Source organism: Mizuhopecten yessoensis, unplaced genomic scaffold, assembly GCF_002113885.1.
Source record: "Mizuhopecten yessoensis strain PY_sf001 unplaced genomic scaffold, ASM211388v2 scaffold11143, whole genome shotgun sequence".
NCBI lineage: Eukaryota > Metazoa > Mollusca > Bivalvia > Pectinida > Pectinidae > Mizuhopecten > Mizuhopecten yessoensis.
Window position 1 is genome coordinate 1,006,699 of NW_018408901.1, and position 21,091 is coordinate 1,027,789.

General features: G+C 34.9%; 1 protein-coding gene across 1 annotated transcript; it reads right to left on the bottom strand.

Moving 5' to 3' along the window:
* Positions 1–18: 18 nt before the first annotated feature.
* Positions 19–19,141, bottom strand: LOC110466716. Its single transcript, XM_021523425.1, has 10 exons — positions 18,610–19,141; positions 15,350–15,518; positions 14,838–14,941; positions 13,077–13,202; positions 12,176–12,358; positions 11,000–11,115; positions 10,352–10,472; positions 8,280–8,288; positions 6,294–6,491; positions 19–5,791 (listed from the first exon to the last, which is right to left on the bottom strand). The coding sequence occupies exons 1-10, from the start codon at positions 18,722–18,724 to the stop codon at positions 4,332–4,334; spliced, it is 2,601 nt and encodes an 866-aa protein (XP_021379100.1). The 5' UTR covers positions 18,725–19,141; the 3' UTR covers positions 19–4,331.
* Between the last annotated feature and the right edge of the window lie 1,950 nt (positions 19,142–21,091).

Below are 21,091 nucleotides of genomic sequence, written 5' to 3' on the forward strand. Positions count from 1 at the left end.
AAAATTGATGACGTTTCTCTCACAAACAAATGACGTATCAATCAATACCTGCTCACAAGAGAAGATAACTCTGCATTACGCAAAGACGGAATAAGTGTTTCAGTACTGATTTATAATGCCTTAATGTATTGTATATAAAGAAATGTTATGCCAAATATTAAATAAAAAGCTTGTTATAATACAAATGCTTGACCAAGCTGTAAATATTCATGTGTAACAGGAAAGTGTGCTTCCACCGGGTATCAAACTCATGCTCCCTAGATTCGTAGTCAGACACTCTACCGATGAGCTAAAGGAGAATTCCCTCTAGCTGGAAGCTAGAAGGCTACCGTAATCATATGTTCTATTAATCAAAAACTGCCACACATGCATGAGTATATGTGTATCAAAGTGTTTGTCTAAACCATTTCAGGAAGAACTTCAAACTTCATTTTTGATATTTGGTTACAACTAGGGTAGGCAGTTTAGAAAAGCACATGCTTCATCATTCTCAATACTCCAGGTGTTGCGCTCACTTTCGTTCTCTGCACCCCTGGAATACATCATGGCAAATTTGAAGGCATAAAGAGAGCTATTTGATATGTCTCTGGTATAAAAAAATGACCAATTTCGCGGCTGATACCTGTCCTTTGAAGACTACTGAGTTACGACACCCAACTTAAACGTTGGTTTATTTTACCTTTATGCTGCTGTACAATTTCTTGATGAAAGGATCGGACAAGTATACTAGAATTGTCCACAAGATGTTGCTGACAGAGCGTTCAATTTTGTCATGACATATCCCGGGGTTTTAGAGACAGCATGTGAGCATAACCACTGGAGTATCGAAGATGATTTATTGTATAATGTTGGCATCTGAACACGGTCAGGAAATCAATATTTCTGGTGAGTATTTTCATTTATTCTTTCCTTGTTAGGATCCTCAAACTTCATGCAAATAATGCACATTTACAGATTTGACCGACTTGAACAACGTGGTAGATGCACCACAAAGCCATTCCTTCACATTCCATCTAATTTAAACTAGTTGTGATATGAATCATTTTGAAATACAATTGAAGAAATATTTACCAAAGTACACTTTTGTTATCTACATCTGCTAAAAGGCAGCAAGCGGATGGTTATATTCAATAAAACTCTTTCCATTGTGTAAATATTCTTATTTGAACCATGAAAAGCAAGATATTGTCATCTGCAATTTATCATAACTGAATGTCAAGCACATAAATTTACTGTGTATTGAATACAGTACAAATTGTATGTATAAAGCTTGAGTTTAACATTTAGCCCTATGCTACTTTAGTAGATTCTTCCATGCATTGATCTGGATGAGTGTATTTTGGTCTTCAGTGTTGAAAGGGCTAAACACTTGCATGTATAGAACATTTTGATTGGAAACTTCATATTTTCCTAGCATACTCTGTGTTTTTCTATAGGCCATCTTGAAAAGATGTCATACAGAAAAGATGGTTTAGGTGAAATTTGTATACAGTACATTTTAGGGCAGTATAATTTCCATTTTTTTCAAAGAAAATCTGCAAATGTACAATGCCATAAACAGGAATTGGATTGAAAAATAATGTATAATATAAATTTAAGGAAATGTGTAAACAAGTCATACGTAAAATATAATGACTTGAAATGTCCTGCTAATTCAATGCATAAATTTGATTTTGCAACATGAACACCAATTTGAAAATGAACACTTGGTGAAATTGAAATTGTTTTACATAAAAGTAGGCAAATTAACATACAAATGAAGTGTGAGATGGTGCCATACAACCTTATGGAGATTATATAGTAAAATAAACATTCAGGTTTTATTATATTTTATTTCATCCTAGTGATGTGATACACCTTGTGTGGTAATGTTTTCCTAGCTTTTTCATTGCAATCATTTGTAAAGATGATGAGTTTTTAAAACCAATGAGTAAGTGCCTGTTGTATGTGTTTATTTTGATTAAATATCATATTTATGTTTCTTCATACCACTCACATTATGTTGATGATGACCTGATGATTATTAAATTATGACATTTTAAATAAAACTTAAAAAGTTGTATGACACAGATTGGCTTTTATATGTTTGATAATATATTCTTCCTCTCTTTGATATCTTGTTTGCAATTACAAAAAAAAAACAATTTGGAAATCAGAAAACTAAACATACATTCAGTGTTCTGCACTTTTGGGTGCTATGTCTAAATCGAATGTTATTAGCCCACACTCGCCTGTCCAAATGTCAAGTGATCTAAGGCCGGAAGGCAACACTCATTGATCGTCTGTTCACGTTTTACTTCAAAGCCTACTAGTCTAGAATAGTTGAATGGATTTTGACCAAGTTGGTATGGAGAATAACTGGTCTCAAGTGTCTCAACGTTGTATGCATGAAGGTTGTGCCCCCAGAGGGTATGCCCCAACCTGGTACTATTTAAGGTATAAAGTTGTATCAATCAAATCATGTAAACATAACAAACACCATTTCGTTGTACGTAATTATACTGTGTGCACCTATTGATTATTAGTTTACATTAATCATTTCATAACTAAGAAATGTAGACTAATCAATTACGATTTTGACAGGAAGGGTCACTGTCTAGATCAGATACAACCAATAATACATGCTAAAATATTGGCGCCTTGTGTTGAGCTGTCGTATGTTATTGAATCACTTATATTGATGACGATATTAGTGTCTTACTCATTTCATGGCCGTTATTCGTTAAGGATCTCTGCACCGCTGCTAAAACTGTAAGTATATTGGATTTTTCCCTGTATGGGTACATGAATAGCTTTCATAAATCATTTTTGAAGAGAAAACCATACACTGCAGAAATGATATGAATAGATAAGATGCAATTAACAAAGAGGAACCTACAACAGTGTTCTGCGTGGAAATATGCAATGAATCAGATCAGGAATCGAACACAGGTCATCGATTTTATACTGTCGCGCTAATTAACTGAACTGGTAAACACATATCGGGGCCTAGTCGTGGTACAGTTATATCAAAAACGAAACTCAGATGTTTCTGTTGTTTTGCATGCAGTGGGACAGGGATCCTAAAGATTGTTACTGTTGCCACTGTAAACGTTACTTGTTTTGCCTGCAGTGGGACAGGGATCCTTAAGATTGTTACTGTTGCCACTGTAAACGTTACAGGTTTTGCCTGGAGTAGGACAGGGATCCTTAAGATTGTTACTGTTGCCACTGTAAACGTTACTTGTTTTGCATGCAGTGGGACAGGGATCCTAAAGATTGTTACTGTTGCCACTGTAAGCGTTACTTGTTTTGCCTGCAGTGGGATAGGGATCCTTAAGATTGTTACTGTTGCCACTGTAAACGTTACTTGTTTTGCTTCTCTTTGTCTTCTCTTTGTAGCACAAATTACTCGACATTTACAGAAATATTAAGCAAAGTATTACCATATGAGAAAAGTTATATAAATAATTTTATCATTATTCTTCATATTTTATGGGTTACTGATGTTGCATTTAAACAGAATATTTCCCATATTTTGTACATTTTCCCCCTGTTAAACTGGAACAAGCTAATTTATAGTGAAAGTGCAAAAACTGCTACCTTTTAAACTGTTATTGATTTTCTACTGGAAATACACGTTTTCCTTAAAATTACCTCTAGTTTTAAGGTACACGTGTACCGAATACACAACAACCACTTCAACTATTGATTTCTAAAAAGAGTAAAAAATATGTACAAATCTTCTATATGATGCATATGACTGCACTAAAAGATTACCATAACGTGCACACTTGTGGTATACAATTGCAAGCTACCTAAGTATTTAAGATCGATATTGACAGAAAATCTGGAATCTTTTCCAGTTAAGTTTGAGTGTAAGGAATCCCTTAGTTCTTACTTTCAAGACCGATATTTTTTCTTATGAGACACATTATTGCAATGCTAGCGTATCCTTTTGAATCACATTTTCAAATAACATATTTTGAAAAATGGGTGCTAATTTTAACTTTATGTATGATTATGCCAATTAGGCTGGAGACAGGCAAAGCTGGGTATACACTTTTCAAAATTCATCTTCGCAAGTCTTAGCACAACTTGACCATATACACATTTTAATGGTGTTTGATTAAGCGTATTGACAAATTAATAAAATTATTTTTCATGACCATTTTTTTTTTTATAAATTTCTAAACTTAAAAAAATAAATGCTGAACATATAAGAATACTCTTGTGTTTGCAAATACCCGGTTACCTGTTACATGACCAGTATCGCTTTTTACAATAAAATTATGAAAAGTACAAAACTTGGCTACAATGTCATGAAGCTCAACTCAAAGTATGCACATCCTTCATTTCCACGGAGTAACGATTCTACTGCGAGATTGTCTACGACCTAATTGGTGTGAATTGTTTCTGTTTATATTAGAGCCTAGATTATAAGTCGCACTCCTCTTTGGAACTCTCGAGTTTGGTTCGATACACCATACCATGTCGTTACTGGTCAAGCCTAACCGCCTGACCATCCTGTCATGGTGTTTACTGGACTCAATGTTAGGGGGGTTATACTTGGCCATCTCGTAGCCAGATATCACAGTTGGGACTGAAGTAGATTTCTTCATGTCAGTGCTTCCGTAAAATTCATAGTTCAGTAAAGGATGTCTCCAGGGATCTAAGTTCCTTGCTGGGATCGGAGAACCTTTTCTACTGACATTAGAGACTGACGTATTTTCTACTTCAGTTTGGATGCCAATAGATACACCAGCTTTTACGGTCTTAGGTGTAATAGTTCGTTCCTTAGTATTGTCCGTATTTGTACTTGTGTCTACAAGGTGTGTTTCTTTAGTGGCAGAACTGTTGTCTCTAAGATATTCCTTGTCGATCGATTGTTTTCTCGACATTTTGTTACTATTTGTAGGCGGGGACGGACTGTTGACCCCGGAACCCTTATCACTAGTGCTAGGGGCATTTTGTTGACTCTGTACCGTTTTATTTGAACTGCTTCCAAATGATCTTGTTCTGTGAACGGAAGCATTACGCCTAGGCGGTCTTGTATTATTCTCAACCTGCGTTGTACCGTACCAAATATTTGGTCCAGTCGGGCGTCCACCATAGCAAATGTCTGATCCCGTGAAATCGGGGTCGTGGACATTTTCCTCGTCATCCTCATTACTCCAAACAAACCGATCGTGTACATTATGATTTTCATTGTAAGGGGGATTGTGATTAACTGTTTTGTTTTCTGAACCACGAAATCGTTGTCTACCCGTAGGACTATTGCTTTTGTTTCGAATAGTTTTCTGTCTTTTCCCGGGACTTGAACGCACATGTACAACTTGACCTGGTCCCGGTGGACCTGTGGACATCAGATTCTTGTCGCCGCGCTTCAGGTTCTTAACCAGAAGCTTGTAATTATCGGTTGCACCTACTGCCAGATCCTGGAACGCGAATCCATCATCTGGATGTCCATATATGCTATTCTTATACACATCTTTTCGAATATCCGGAAGTGACGTCTGTTCAACAGGAAAGGATATCTCGGTCTCATCTTCCATGCCATATAACCCGTTTTTCACCAGACGTCCATTCTGCTTGCTTGACCGTTTATATCCAACATTATCTCCTCTTTCTGCATCCCTATATAGCGGACTTCCGAACGGCGGCTTTTGGAATCTTGTTCCCGTTTTATCACTTTTGGCAGACGACCGTGGTAGGTAAGATGAATAGGCGCTCATTTGTGCAGATGATATGGCAGTTAAGTCTCTTTCGTAAGCACTGCCGTCCTCCTCATCATCCACATCTACGATAAACTCTGCAAATTAGAGAAGTGTAACCATTCTAGTAAATTATGTGATTGAACGAAACGGGTTCAAAAATATCTACATTGGGTATTAACGTTGGTTTATGTTTGCCGAAAAATACGACACGAGAATATGAATGAACATAGTATTCATTTTGATACACAGTGATATAAAATGTATAACCTTTAGTTACCATGATGTGTCGTATTTTAATATTCACTTCATATATATATTAATGTTTTTGGTGTTATAGTAAGTAATAAACAATTTTTAGTATACTGTAGAACTTGCGGACAGATATAACATAGATTCATATAAAGGAGAACGAAGTATATAAATAATACGAATCTCATCATGTGGATAACTTTATAAACGAATTCACCTTGTGATGCATCTAATACAAAACTCCATTTGGTCTTCTTCAATGAGTATTATATGATATCAGATATCAGTGATGTAAGGTTCCTGTATACGATACTTACATAGAAATATAATCATGGTATTATATTTTACCTGTATCTTTTGGTTTATGTTGTACTTTAACCACTTCTTTCACTATGATGACTGTAGCCTTAGTTTTCTTGCAGCACAAACAGCCGATCAGACAGACGATGATCGCCACCAGAAGAATCACAGCCCCTGCCACGCCCCCGACGATACTTCCCAAGGCGAGGGTCTCTTCAGAGGATCCACCGGTTTGAACAACTGGTACTGTAACACAGTCAAGTTAAATTTTCCACGTGGCAATAATGCTAGATAACAGTTATAAAATGAAACTATGAAAGTATTAAGCTCCATTGAGACTTAAGCTCCTTTATTTAAAAGATCATTACTGTTTACAATATCATAATTATAGCTCTGTTTCAATCTATGACTTAATTGTCTCTTTTTAATTCACACTATAGTAGTGTATATCCTGTAAATTTTTACACTTTGCTACATCAGCATATATGTACATTACACTATGATAGTGTCTTAACTTGTCTTTTGTAACACTTGTGTGACATTCAAGTGTTCACTATCAAATTATTTGGCATAAACTGTGATTTCATATGCTCTACTGTATATTTTTAGCATATATAATTTGAATTGTTGTCTTGTTTATATATATATATATTCATAAGTACTGTGATCATTGCTAAATTTTATATATGTTTTGTCGCAAGAATAGCACTACAGTGCTGATGTTATTATGTTACATGTATATGCGACGTTAGATAAAGCTTCTTGACTCTTGACTCTTGAATAAGTAAATTATATGGTTTTACTTCCAGAAATGAGGAGACAACACTCAGTAACGTCAACACTTACGAAAGTCCACTGTATATGTATATTTATATGCAGATTTATAACTTGGTCCAGATATAGTGAGCTTAACTAACAACATCAATATTCCAAACTATTCCATAAAAGATATCTACTTCTCACCCGTCTTATTTTAGCAATTCGTTTGAAATCCTACAAGAACTGTTTTTATAAATAGTATCAGCATTCATAGAAATATCGAAGATTGATTTATTCTTTTTAAACCTTTTAAGCTGACAATACGTTTGACAACTACGCCTAACTGTTAATCGCTATGATTATTTGTTGTTTTATGTGTCATGGTAAGCTTATTGGGAGACGTCCAAAAGTTGTTAAGGATCGACCTGTTCCCGTTTGCGTTCAACCATATCGCGTTTTGACTAAAGCTGGTTGTGTCCTATCGTATATCATTGTAACACGTCTATAGGGTATTCGTCATACAGTTGTAAACCTGTAAATATAGCTACAAACTTTATCATAGACCTGTCAAGCGTGTGACTTTTATAATGTTACGAATCGAAATGAAAGCATACTAGATGAGTCGTTATTTTGTGTTTCTAGTGATTTTGTACAATATATAAAACATCACTTCATAACGAAACTTATTTAACATAAGACAGTTTGACAATAGGTTTACAACACATATTCTGGATACTTTTTCTTTGGTCGGTAAATATTTTATTTTGTTTGTTTAATGTCTCCTCAGTTCCTGGTTTTATCTTTTATATGATTTGAATCATTTTTTAGTCCTGTCGGTTTATTTTGTGGTATAAATTTATAAATGTAAATGAAATGAACATTTACTCTATTTTACACTAAGAATAGTTCTTAATCAAACACAAATTTATGCTGTCAATGCTGAATGTATATATTACATTATGAATGTTTCCCCATCGTATTTACAAGATTTTACTTACTGACAAACCATACAAAAACAGTTCACCGGTCATTTCTATTATAACATTGTTGTTACATTCTTAACGGCTCATGAACACAGAAGAGGTCGTTATAGGCAATGAATGAGCAATAAAGATATGTTAACGGAAATGACACCAAACAAACGGAAAAGTAAAAGAAAAAGTAAGCTTGAATATTAAATCTTGCTTTGGTTTGTTATAACTTTTGGGATGCCAAAGATTATTGCTATAGACATAAATTGTGGATAATAAAAAAATAAATTAAATTTATACTCACCGCAGTTTTCTGAAATCAAACACAGACACTAAATCAGTAAACAAATTTGTAGACACATAGTGTAGACAGTTACACACTTTACATCAATAAACAGCTCCCTGGGAAACTCGACGAGTGCCTTAACCATCCCCGTGTCTCCTTGTCTGACAGATCCCATGCTCATTTACATCGAAACTATCTTTAAATTGCCTCAGAATACATGTACCTAACACAAAGACTGCCGAATAATTACCTATAAGGGTTTAACACTACAGTCTGTTGTACAAAGAGTAATTGTTATGTAGTAAGATTTTGGAGCGGTGTAGAAGTGGAAATGAAAGTTTAAATGGCCAAACCAGACTGTGTCTGAATTTATTAACGATCTGAATGGATTTAAACACGACATATCTCGTTTGGGTAAACACAAGTTATCCGATATGTGGTTGATTGATTATTGCCAATATCTGTAGACTATGTGTCCGATTACTGTGTCTTGGTATTCCTAGTTCTATTTGTCAAGTATCCGTGTTCGTTTTCGTGTCACTATACACAGCGGTTGTATGTACAATGTATTACTGTAAAATTTACCATGAAGGTCATGTTCATATCTACTATCAAAATCAGTTTAACCTTACCTTGATTTAATATACATGCATCCCATTATAAATAATTTCGATTAACCAAACTGCTGTCCTTTCTATGTTAATGTTTATATGGTGAATAATTGTGTTTGTCTTGTTCTCTGTTTTGAAAATACGTTTGTCTTTATATTAGGTGATAATATTTAACGAATATTATCCTGTTTCATACATTTTATACGGATTAATTGTTCAAGGGTAGTTCATAATCCCCTATCAGTTGATAGGCAATGTTACAGTTGTTAGTACCTACTCCCATATCAGACAATAGCGGGGAGTTCGGTATAGCAATTGATCGCTACAGGCTCTTCAGAGCTAACATTACTTGTTGCGCGTATACGGCACGAAACACCTTCACTTGTATTTCCGTTTGTGCAGCTGTTAAGGACATATGCCATGGACAACACTTTGGGACAGAAAGAAGACGGAGTACGAACACGGAATCTAAACCTTTATCTTATTAAAGCAGATAGGATTTTATTTTGTTTCACGTCCTATCAACACATAAGGTCATTTTCGGACGTATTTCAATGTGGGTCATAATGTGGTTGTGGTAAGGTGTGGTGGTGGCAGTTAACCCTTTCACCCCTAGGTAACTTTAGTAGACTCTACCGTACATTGATCTGGATGAGTCCATTATGGTCTACAATGGTGAAAGGGTTAAGGTTTGTTGGTGTCTTTGCCTCCTTTAGATAGCGCGGATCTGATGCAGACTTTATAGTGCTATCTCACTGAAATGCCATGTCGAAGGCACCCGCACAGCATTCCATTTAGTCACTTTATACTGATAACGGGTCAACCAGTTGTGATTACCCTAAATGCTGAATGTTTAGCAGGGAATATAAACTACCCTTTTAAGGACTTTGGTATTATGGACATGGGGACAGAACGTTCAATAGTAATCTAAAAGTGAGGTTTTGCCAAGCTTGGATTGGTTTGATTTTGTTTAACGTCCTATTAACAGCTAAGGTCATTTAAGGTCGTGCCTTCATGTGTTTTAGTGTATGCGTGCTTGCGTGTGCAGGAGACAGGGTATGTTCGTGTGCTTGCCTCATTGTGATAGCACGGATCTGATGCCGACTTTATAGTGCTTTCTAACTGAAATACCATGCCGAAGGCACCCAGCACAGCATTTCGTCACATTATACTGACAGCGGGTGAACCAGTTGAGAACTACTAGATCTTAAACATATATCGCGGTTTCTCGACTTTATCTCAAATTTTGGTATGCACTAGTTATCGCACCGAATAAAACATTGGACATAACAACGTTATGTACTTATCTTTAAGAAGTTAATACACTGTGTTATCGACTCTAACTGTATCATAACATGTCACAATAACCCGATACCTTGTAAAAGCTGTTTTTGAGCCAACTTGAATCATACCTATGCAACAGCGGTCAGATTAACAAGGCACGATTTGTTTGTTTATTTGATAAAAATCCGCATGTACCTGTAACATTCTGCATGGTGATGTAGACGCCCCCTGGTGGGCTATATTGACTGGTCTGGTTGTAGTGACACGTATCGGGGACCTCGGTTCCAAAGGTGACGCCATTTGTTTCCTGTATAGCCTGATGGTCATATGAAAAGTGAGTGGGTTTATGTACATAATGCAAGCATTTTAAGCCATCATCATGCGGTATTCTACCATTATATTGTTTTCCTGTTCCCATGTGTTTGTAGTAACGCTATGTTTTTTTATACGGTAGAAACATTGTGGCACCTTTATACCATCAAATCCTAAACCATAAACAGAGAAAAGTTAACTATTTATGTTGTTTCTCACGTAAATGCACGATACAAATCTAACTAACATTTCCAATTGCACTGCCGTAGGAAATTATCTCCAATGACAATACGCATGAGACACTCGTCATAGAAAAACACACATCCGTTCTAAAAACGATACGGATACAAAAACATAAACACGCATAATATCTTGACATGCACTATTGTAGAACCCTTTCGCGTGCATAACTCTTTTGCGAATTTGTGCTTACAAGTGAAACAAACAGACCAACTGCACACATGAAATCGAAATATGATACAAATATGACTGATGCAACAACGTATAAGGGAATGTTAGCGCCTATCTCACGTAACAGGATGTTCTGTAGGTTTGCCCAGCTGTGATAGAGGCATCGGTGTTCCACAGGGCTATGTACGTCACGCCATTTTCGGTCAGATCAAACAGACAGACGAATTCTCCACCAGCTGGAAAGTAAAACAACACTATTATTTAATAGGTTGCATGGCATCAATGTAATCAATAATTCACAGTTCACATGATAGCTCTGCTGTTACAGTTAAAACAATATAGAAATGAACAGCAACATATTCAATAGTTTAACGTCTATTTAATGTGCCCTCTCGCAAGGACAAGATACATTATAGATGCAAGCAATCTGATTAAAATCATATCCTACGTTCTCTACGTATCACGTGATACCTAGAGAACGTAGGATATGATTTTAATCAGAATGAGATGCAAGTAGCACCAATGCTACCAACACCGATGGTTAATGGAAATCAACTAAAAATTGGAAAGTAATAAAAACGCTTACTCTGAATCTCTACAGGTTCAAATGATATAATTTCTTAACCCTAACAGACGTTTCGTCAAGCCTCACTTCCTAAACTAGCCTAATTGATCTCTTGATTATAGTTATAGACACTTACATCTAAATATAATTGATAAACAAATCAAATTAACTAGAAAATGTCTGTAAGACATGAATGCCCCCGTCACCATGTGAAATTAGTTTTAATGTTTGATGTTTGACGGGATGGGACGGGAAGCGACGGGACCGGAAGAACATAGGAAACACTATATGCCCCCCCCCCCCCCCCCCCAATGTTATGTAGAGGGCATAAAAATGATATCTGATTTGGTATCGCCTTTAATAATTTACTGTGAGTAAGAATTATGCTATCTGTTCTTTATACTGTTAAACGTTTTTCGTGGGGTTGAAACATAAGCCAATGCCGCGTTAATACATGACCGCGAAAAGTACACCTCACGAGAATAGTAACACATGTTTTATTGAAGTAACGTTGCAAATGTGGGGAAATCACATCACGAAAAGACTGAATTTTCCAAATTTCAAAAATACTTATGTAACATTAGAATAAATATTTATATTTTCAATTTACTTTGACGTTGTACAATAAAGACAATTTCAAAGCGTATCTTTTATCTATGTAGTCGAGACGTGTCAAACACCTTTAAATAATCTGTTCATTTACAAAACGGAAATTAATTTAATATACTGACCAGAAAAGACCAGTGGCGCCGCACACGATTGGTAGGTTATGTTCAGGACGCTGGTGTTGGTACAAACGTCCAGCTGGACATCGTCACATCTATCTGTCCCGTCACTGGACACGATGGACACATTCTGGTACCGTCGTAGTAGAATGTCTGGACACGTTCGAGAAATTTCGTTAATATCAGCACCTAGATCAAATTGAGAAAAAAATGCATGATTACATTTCGTTTTGTCACAGTATTCTGATCGAAGGTTTGCTTTTGTTCAAATCAATGTTAGGTGTTTGCAAATAGAAATTTCAAAATTTTCATTTTGTATCTCTTGTCAATTCTGCAACAGAAAAGTTCGATAACCCCCACGAGCGAAAGTTTTCACATATGTCTTTGTACATAATTTTTGGCAATATTGACTTTGATTTTTTATTTCCCAATATATAATATCAGAATAAGATACTTTTACTGTCAGACAGTTGTTTTCTTATTGTAAACCAAATTTCACAAAAATGCTTCCTATACCACTAGACTATTTTGTTTGTGTACATTTTAACACATTTTTAAGTATAAATATCAAATGCATATATAAAAATGAAGTCGATTAAAACGCCTACGCCTATTTGCCGTTCTTGTAGGTAAGGAAACCTTCCATCGCTTTCTGGTTTTATCTTTATTTTTCAGTTTTAGCACATCAATTCATGAATATACTGCATGTTGCGCGTGCGCTTTGTAGAGTCTGTGTTCAAAACACATACAATATATGGAACATAATAAAATTATGAAACGTAACAAGAAATAACAATTTTAATGTTCCATGAAAAATTCCTGTGCAATATACGAACCTGTTATCGTTAAAACATAGTTCTAGCGACTGAAGCCTGTTTGATTCGTTTTTGCACATGATTAGACCTACCTTCACGAACCAGCATGATGTAGGTGTTAGCCTCGTAGGGTGTTTCTCTGTTACATATATCGTCCGCAGTCACTGTGATATTGTCATCTCGGACATATATCCGGTCGTTGTTTGAACTCTCAAGACCTACAAGTAACACACAGGAAAGTATATTCAACATGCTACATACTGTAAATTACAGTATTTTCGCGTTTTCTTTATTTTGCGAACCATTCATGAGGTGTCTTTTTTACGAAATCTTGAATTTGCGATTTAGTAGGATGCTATATCAATGTCGAGAATTATTATAACTGTTATTCATTTCCACCGAAAGATTTAAACTCGCGAACGTGTCGCCACACGAAAATTAATATATCTTGAAAATAAAGTGATTTGCTGTTACAGTTTACAAAAATAACTGGCAAAATACACCATAAAATCATAAAATTGATGGGATTGAGCAAGATTAATGTACAACCTCAGATAATGACTTAATAGGAATAGGAAAACGTTTTAACTGTTTTTTATATATTCCTCCAAATTATGTGACTAGCTAAAAAAAACACGACGCCGTGTTTTCCTTTGTTGTGTTTTCCCATCATCGTGTTATTTCCAGTTCCTATTTTCAAGCATCCGTACTTAACCATGGACTAAATTGGAAGTAAGCTTTATATCTCTTGATCAGTGGTAACCCTGGCATGAATTCTGTCCGTAGGGGATTTGTGAATGCATTGTAATTTTTGGAACGGTTTCATTCAGGACATAATTCGCTAACGATTTATGCATGATTCTAATTAATCGAGAATATTAATTATTATACAACATAATGCTGTTTATTATAATATAAAACAGTTCTGACCTAAATCTGCAATGATTTATTAGTTAGACGCTTTTTATTTTGATGTCTCCATATTTAATGAAATGCGGAAAATGTTATTAATATTATATCAATCTTGACAGTTATACAGGTTGTCACTATAACGTGTTGTTACAATACCACCATGTCGCCACGACCTCCCGGTACCTGTCAGAACGTGCAGCTGTAGCAATGCATAATTGATATTGTGGGCATTTAATGATTTTTTTTTTCGATTTAAAGGAAGGAAGCACGTGCATACGGAAATATTACACCGTACACAATTTCTATAATGATCAATTAAGGCATACAAGATTTTCATGTGGCGCAGCATTTCCCGGGAAATGAAATAACTGCAGGATACGTTGCACTATATGTATAATACAAACTGAATTGCTTTACATGGACACCAATCCTACCAAGTTGTATTGATTGCATAATGATACCGTACGACTTTGTTTCTATAAAGCTTAATATTATGATTTTGAAGATGGCTTAACATTATTGTTTCAACAGCTTGTATGATGAAGTGTAGTTCATTTTTTATAAGTGCAACCACATGTGCATGAACCGCTACTGAATACACACCTTTACATATCTGTCGTATCTCACAGCATGAATATAAGAGGCTACTAATATGGAGCAGATGTTGTATGCATCTACTTCATTTGCACTGGATGAAGTCTATTGGTGTATCTGACTCCTTGCGGTAGTGCGGATCTGATGCCGACTTTAGAGTGCAATCTAACTTCAAAACTATGTCGAATGCACTTAGCAGGGTATTCCACCTTGTCACATTATGATAACAACGTGTTAACCAGTTGTTGGTAATACCCTAAAGGATCAATGTTTAACAAGCATCATAATATGTCAAAGGTAATGATAGAGGGCAATACGAACACACAACAAGAACGAACAAGACTTACGGTTCGCTACGTAGTAGTAGAAGACGTCCTGGGACACCTGTGTCAGGGTAAGGCAGAGGTAGGGACGAAGCTCGTTACCAAACACGGTGAATGTGGTGATCCCTCTAAAACAATTACATCGGTATATTTAATTATGCACTTGTTTGAGATCCAGATGATTTTTTTTACCTTAGACGGAGAAAGAACAAATAAACACACACCTGATACACAATCAACCTTTTCTATGGCGAGCGAAACGTAGAGGGAGTTGAGGTTTGGGGATGCGGGTGAAGGAAACACCTTTTTTCTATGAAGTTTCTATGACATGTATCAAATAATTTGAGCAATAATTTGATTATGTAAGTATGTCTTTGTACTAACCGTTGGTCCAACCCTTATCGTATAATCTGGATAACGATATCTCGGGAAAATAAACAACAAGTACCTCGAATTAAAAAAACCGCATATCGTTAAGTTCAAGTCAATGTCATGCGCAATGAGTTGATGTGACATTTCCCATGTTTACTACTTACTTGAGTATATATCTGTTTGCGTTGATTTCCTCACAGCTGAACGTCAAATTACTGACGTTACTGGATAAGAATACAGGGTACTCCACAAGACTGGACGTTGTAAAGTTAAGGACCCCCTTATCGGCACTGTACCAGTTATCTCTCAGGGTGGACGGAAACTCGCACAGTCCTTCAAACAGCAAACGTTAGGAATTACACACCAAGCAATATTGGAATCTAGAACGAAGGATACCTCACGTCAAAACACCAAGAAAAAAACATATCCATGAATTGAAATTTAAAAAGTTGTCGCTACATGATATTCTATATATATGATGTATTAGTAGTTTTAGTGAGAAATTTCGGTTAAATATTCCTATAAATGTCATTCGACATACAAAAATCAAACAGAAAATGTAATCGATTCTATTTCATACCACAAAGATTGAATCTTAATAGTTTTGCGACAATCCCTTTCATAGTTTTGTATCCTTAATATAGTTCACTAGACCAGAATTAGATGTTTTAATGCATAAAGCTATTGCATCATCGTCATAATAATAACTTCAAGTTTGTGTTTCAGAAGACCATACTTATTTTCGAATATAAATCAAAACACTTGCTTGATATGGTTTTACAAATTACTTAATCGCAACAGCGTGACGGAAAGTGAAACTGAATATCTCTGATTCATATCTGCCACTAAAATGGTAAGGTAAATTGAATGCAATGGGTTTAACAAACCGCTTAGATGAGATCTGTTTTCTACACTTGCGGTTAAGTCTTGTTATTTATATTATTGGAATTTCATCTCTGACCTCAACATTCATGAATCACTATAGATACATTTAAAGCGAAATAGGTACTGTACCAGTTTTGTATGTTTACTCACCTTTGCCTGTAAATAAATAAATGTGAATGTCTAATGTAATTATACAGGATACAATTGGAAACTGACGACGTTACGATGTTTTGTTATCAGGAATGTATATATTTGTATCTTATATGTAGTGAATATTCATATCTATTTTTTTTCAACTTAGAAATTGTAAAACATGTTCACAGTGGCACATTTGATGTTTTATATTGCGCTAAGGTTTTCGTCTAGTGTGATATTTTATTGCGAGGAGTTCCTTTTGTTTTTAATTTGCGTTCGAACTTGTATATTTGTTCTGTAATTCTTTAATGATATTGATTAAGAAGAAAAAGTGAGAACTGTACCTGATACACACGCATGTACGTTTTATAAGCATTTTTCCTTTTTTCTTCTCTCTCTTATTTCCGAATATTTTTTCTCAACAAGTCAACATGTTGTGATCTGTGTTAGACCCCCTTATAAACAACGTGTCTTAGTGCATTTAAATAACATTCAGCATAAACATGTGTTTGCTTAATGCATTGGTTGTGGAAGGTAAAGCATACCCTTATTTTAGTAACTCCTTCTTTCAGGGACGGCGCCTCGATTAGTATTATTGCATATAAATGGATGACTACAGTAAGGGTATACTTTACTTCCTAGTTTGTACTTTAATGCATTAAGCCACATATATGCATGCTCTAACAGAGCAATCTCCAGTTCGACTAAACTTGTTTAGAATCATAAAACGCCCACGACTATTATCAGACATATGAGTTCTTTGTGTCAGTGGAAAATTGTTGATTTCAGCAAGAGTAAGATCACAAATACAAATTGAAATATGTAGGCTAAACCATATGTTTTTAACAGGAATAGTCAAAGATGTGTTAGGTTATAATAAGTTCCTCAAAACGATGTGTTTGAAAGCCTGAAACAGGTGACTGGCATTTAATTCCAGAAGTTTATTAAGCATGCGACATCAGTAGGATAACAGATATACAACGACATAATTTAGAAATTTAAGTCTTGAAACAGAACGAAATAATAATACAGTAAAAAAAAGATCGCTATTTCACTGTCTTTTATTTCCATTGCATCAGAATACTAGATAATTCTTACACCTTTTATGTGTATCCTTCTTTGTTAAAAGTAAAACAGTGCATTCTACAGTCAGTGACCAAAAAAAAAACGAAACCAAAAAGTAAATGCGAGCTTCAAACTTCACAGAAAAAGTACAAACAATATACAAATTACTAACTTTTATAAGAAAACAAGGTACAGTGCACACATTTATTTCTTCATGCCATTCTAATATGTTTATAACGGAGTCCTTGTTTTCCCTGTTAAAATATATGTTAGGTAAAATATAAATAGTAATTGCTTTGTATTTATCAGCAACCCAATTTAATATACCAAGTGTGCTATACAATAAACGACCTTGTCTGTTCGTTACATAATGCCTTTGTTATCGACGTTCGATGAAAGAAGATATTAACATATTTATTTCGTGTTCCCACAAAGTATATATATGTTGGTTATTTTTATTGTTTTTAAATATACAGATAGATTTCAATCAATATGAACAAATTGCCTTGTTATATATGTGTCGGTTTGGATCCATACATACGAATGACAACCGAACGAAAACTGTTTTGTTTGGGTTGCTTTTTATGCAAAAATGAGTCGTTGTTAATATGGATTTCTATGATCAAATATAATTTAATTAAATTCATTTAACATCGAAGCAAAAACATATTGACCGTCATATCATATACAGCATACTTATACGTTTACAGATCATTTAAAAGAAGGATGTTTGCTTAAATACATTACCATGCAAATACCATGCTGTCAACACACAGGGTAAAAAATCGAAACATAACATGACCCATTACAACAAATCGCATGTGTCCTGCCAAATGTAGAATCCAATTGTCCAAATTAAAACGAACATTGTAATATATTAAATATGTCATATGGTTAATTGTGTAACACCAGTTAAGATGTTTTTCTAGTGTTCCGGTAATTGACTGAGTGTATTTTCCCCTATAGGATAATAAAACGCCATATTTAAATGATTTGATTAAATTTTGTCTATGCTATTAACTTGATAAGAACTAATCAAAATGTTAGTTTTTTATATTTACGACAATATGAACAGGTGGTTAAACAATGATGATTAAACGATAGATAGCTACACTTATTTTAATGTAAACAACTGAAATCATATAACATACACTTCAGTTCATAAATAGACGACAAACTTTTCGTCAACATTTTACTGAACGCCGTATACCTTCCACATCAAGATTATAAGATTGATTTGGCTAGAACAAAAAAATATCAATAGGAAAATCGTGAATAATTATACACATGTCACGCACCTGCATCGAGATGCTATAAAAGGTAAAAATCAGTAACTTACCTGAACAGCAAGTAATGGCAAATCCCAGAATAAGTATTGAAAACACATTGATATTTGCCATCTTGTCATTACTACATTTCGTGAATAACATGTAAGTTGTTTTCTCTTTCGTCATCCCACATGGGGTGCAGGTGTTTATAGTTCCAAAAGGATATGATATAAAGCTGATAGGTATGATCCAAGTTAACAACGTTAGTTTTACATTATGATTAACGTGGTTGCAAGTAACGAATATCAAATACTCAAGTTCATTGGCCGACGCCTTTTCTGGTTAATAACCTTTGGGTAAAACTTTCTGTCCATTTAAAACAGTTTTCGGCAAACAATAATATCAACCTGCCTTATCGATCTAGAATAAATTTGGCTTTGTTTTACCTGGACGGGTTTTATTACACAAACGCTAACATGTCAGAACACTCTGAACTATGGTTTTCATCGCCGTATCAATACCCGATATTCTATATCATTCAAAACAAATATGTTTTTTAAGACTGCGTGGAAAACATCCGTAATTCTAAGTGAATATTTGATATCAGAATGATAAAATATTTAAGTAAGACTGATAAGGGTGAACGTAAAACATGAACTGAGTACAACAGCTAGTTGACTCCTTCCGTGCAGGTGGGCAGATAGTAAACGCGTAGAAGTGATTTAAAAACTGATATAAACTGGTGTTATTTCCGTGTCATTAAATGTATATAAGTAGTTCTGTATTACCCAGAATACACAGAGTCATTCACCCACAATGTAATCGGGTCGCTTGTTTGTCACACCAAATCATTACAGATCGATGATTTTACATACTGTTTAGTTAATACGCCCAATATGTGTCGGTTAATTATTTCACAATTTCATCGTAAACCAATACACATACATTCTTCCATGACGACTAAGATAGGAAACGATAAATTTAAGAAGAACAATGAATTGCCAGTTACATTGAAAGATAATGAAATTTTAGTTTGATGTCCTCATTTTCGCTTTTTATATTGCAATATTTACCAACGTATTTTTCTCTAAAGTGTGTTACCTATTAAATATGTAGTCATAAATTAAACAGTATAAAATATAGATCATAAACAAATAACAAGCTAAACGATATCAAATGACTTTCTTTTTGGGAGTTTGACGGAAATAGAAAAAGGTTTTCACTTATCGCCATTGAAACTACCACCTACTATTGTAATCATGCGTGAATGATGAATCAGGAAATAGTTTTTTTCCCACTATTTCCTGCCTATTTCCCTGAACGTTCCTACTAAGGATAAAGACACGTCAAATAGTTAATAGTTCCGTCCAATAGTCTTTTGTTTAGGTAAACACCAATATCTTCAACCTGTCAATGTTCAGTAATTTTGTTATGCGTCATGCTATTGATCCTTTCTAGAAGCGTTTTTAAGTTAATGACAAGTTGTAACAACATAATACAAGACGTTTTAAGATTTATCAACTATGTACACCTACGAAACTCCTTCCAGTGTCAGCAAATATCACCCTTTATAATAGATTTATTCTACCATACATTGATTTTTTTTCAAACAATTAAAAAAGAGCCCAAATAATCATATTATATGCAGATTAAAGTGTTTCCAGGGAACAGTTATTTGGCAAACTGAAAAAGCTATAGAGGATATCTAACAGTGTCTTAAGAAATACTAAACCAAACACATTTTATGAGTGTGGCAAATTTTGATACGCGCTCGTAAAAGATGTCAAAATATAAGCCAGACGAGTTGTTTGATCACCACTTATCCTGATGATAAAATATCAACACCACCTATGTAGGTTATACTCAGACCCTGGTTCTCCTAACTCGGGCTTGGAGATGCTGACATCGTGTTTCATTTCAAATGAGTTTCTCTGATAAAACCGTTAAAATTACTGACCTACATAGTCTGCTAGCGTTCAGGAAAATGAAAATAAAAGTTAATTGTGACATTAAACGTCGTGTTTCCCCCCATATAATGATTATTCTGGGCAGAAGAATGGGCTGATGTCTCAGACGGACTTTCTCGAGGCCCATTACGCTAACCAGTCTTTGACCAGATGGACCACTTGTAATTTTTTCCATGGCAGTTTGTAATCAGTGTTTTGGTTGGTCAAATCAGCAAAAGTGATATTTAATATGATATTGAAAAATATCACTTAGTAAGAAAATGAGTGTGTTACAATGTTCAAAGTTATCACCAAATTGTGTTCAAACGTTCACTTCATTCAAACTAGATCAACTACAACATATATGTATACGAGGCACAATATATGTTTCTTCACTTCCAAAATGTAACATTATAATTTATTCTGAAATATTCTTGACTTTCTAAACCGTTGACAGGTACTGGCAACGGGTGAACCATGTTAGTTGCCATTCATCTTAACGCTGAAGTTAAGCAGGGAATAACAATTTAAATTTTTAGCACACCTTTCCCGAAGGGCCAAGTGAGCTTATGCCATGTAGCGGCGTCCGTCCGTCGTCCATCTATCG

Bases quoted from the DNA above. Each gene is read 5' to 3' on its own strand.
- LOC110466716 (XM_021523425.1), bottom strand. From the start codon at position 18,724: ATGACGAAAGAGAAAACAACTTACATGTTATTCACGAAATGTAGTAAT. The intron at 12,359-13,076 runs GTAGGTCTAATC...AATTTGATCTAG, and splicing joins CATCATGCTGGTTCGTGAAG to GTGCTGATATTAACGAAATT. The intron at 11,116-12,175 runs GTCAGTATATTA...TTTACTTTCCAG, and splicing joins GGCGCCACTGGTCTTTTCTG to CTGGTGGAGAATTCGTCTGT.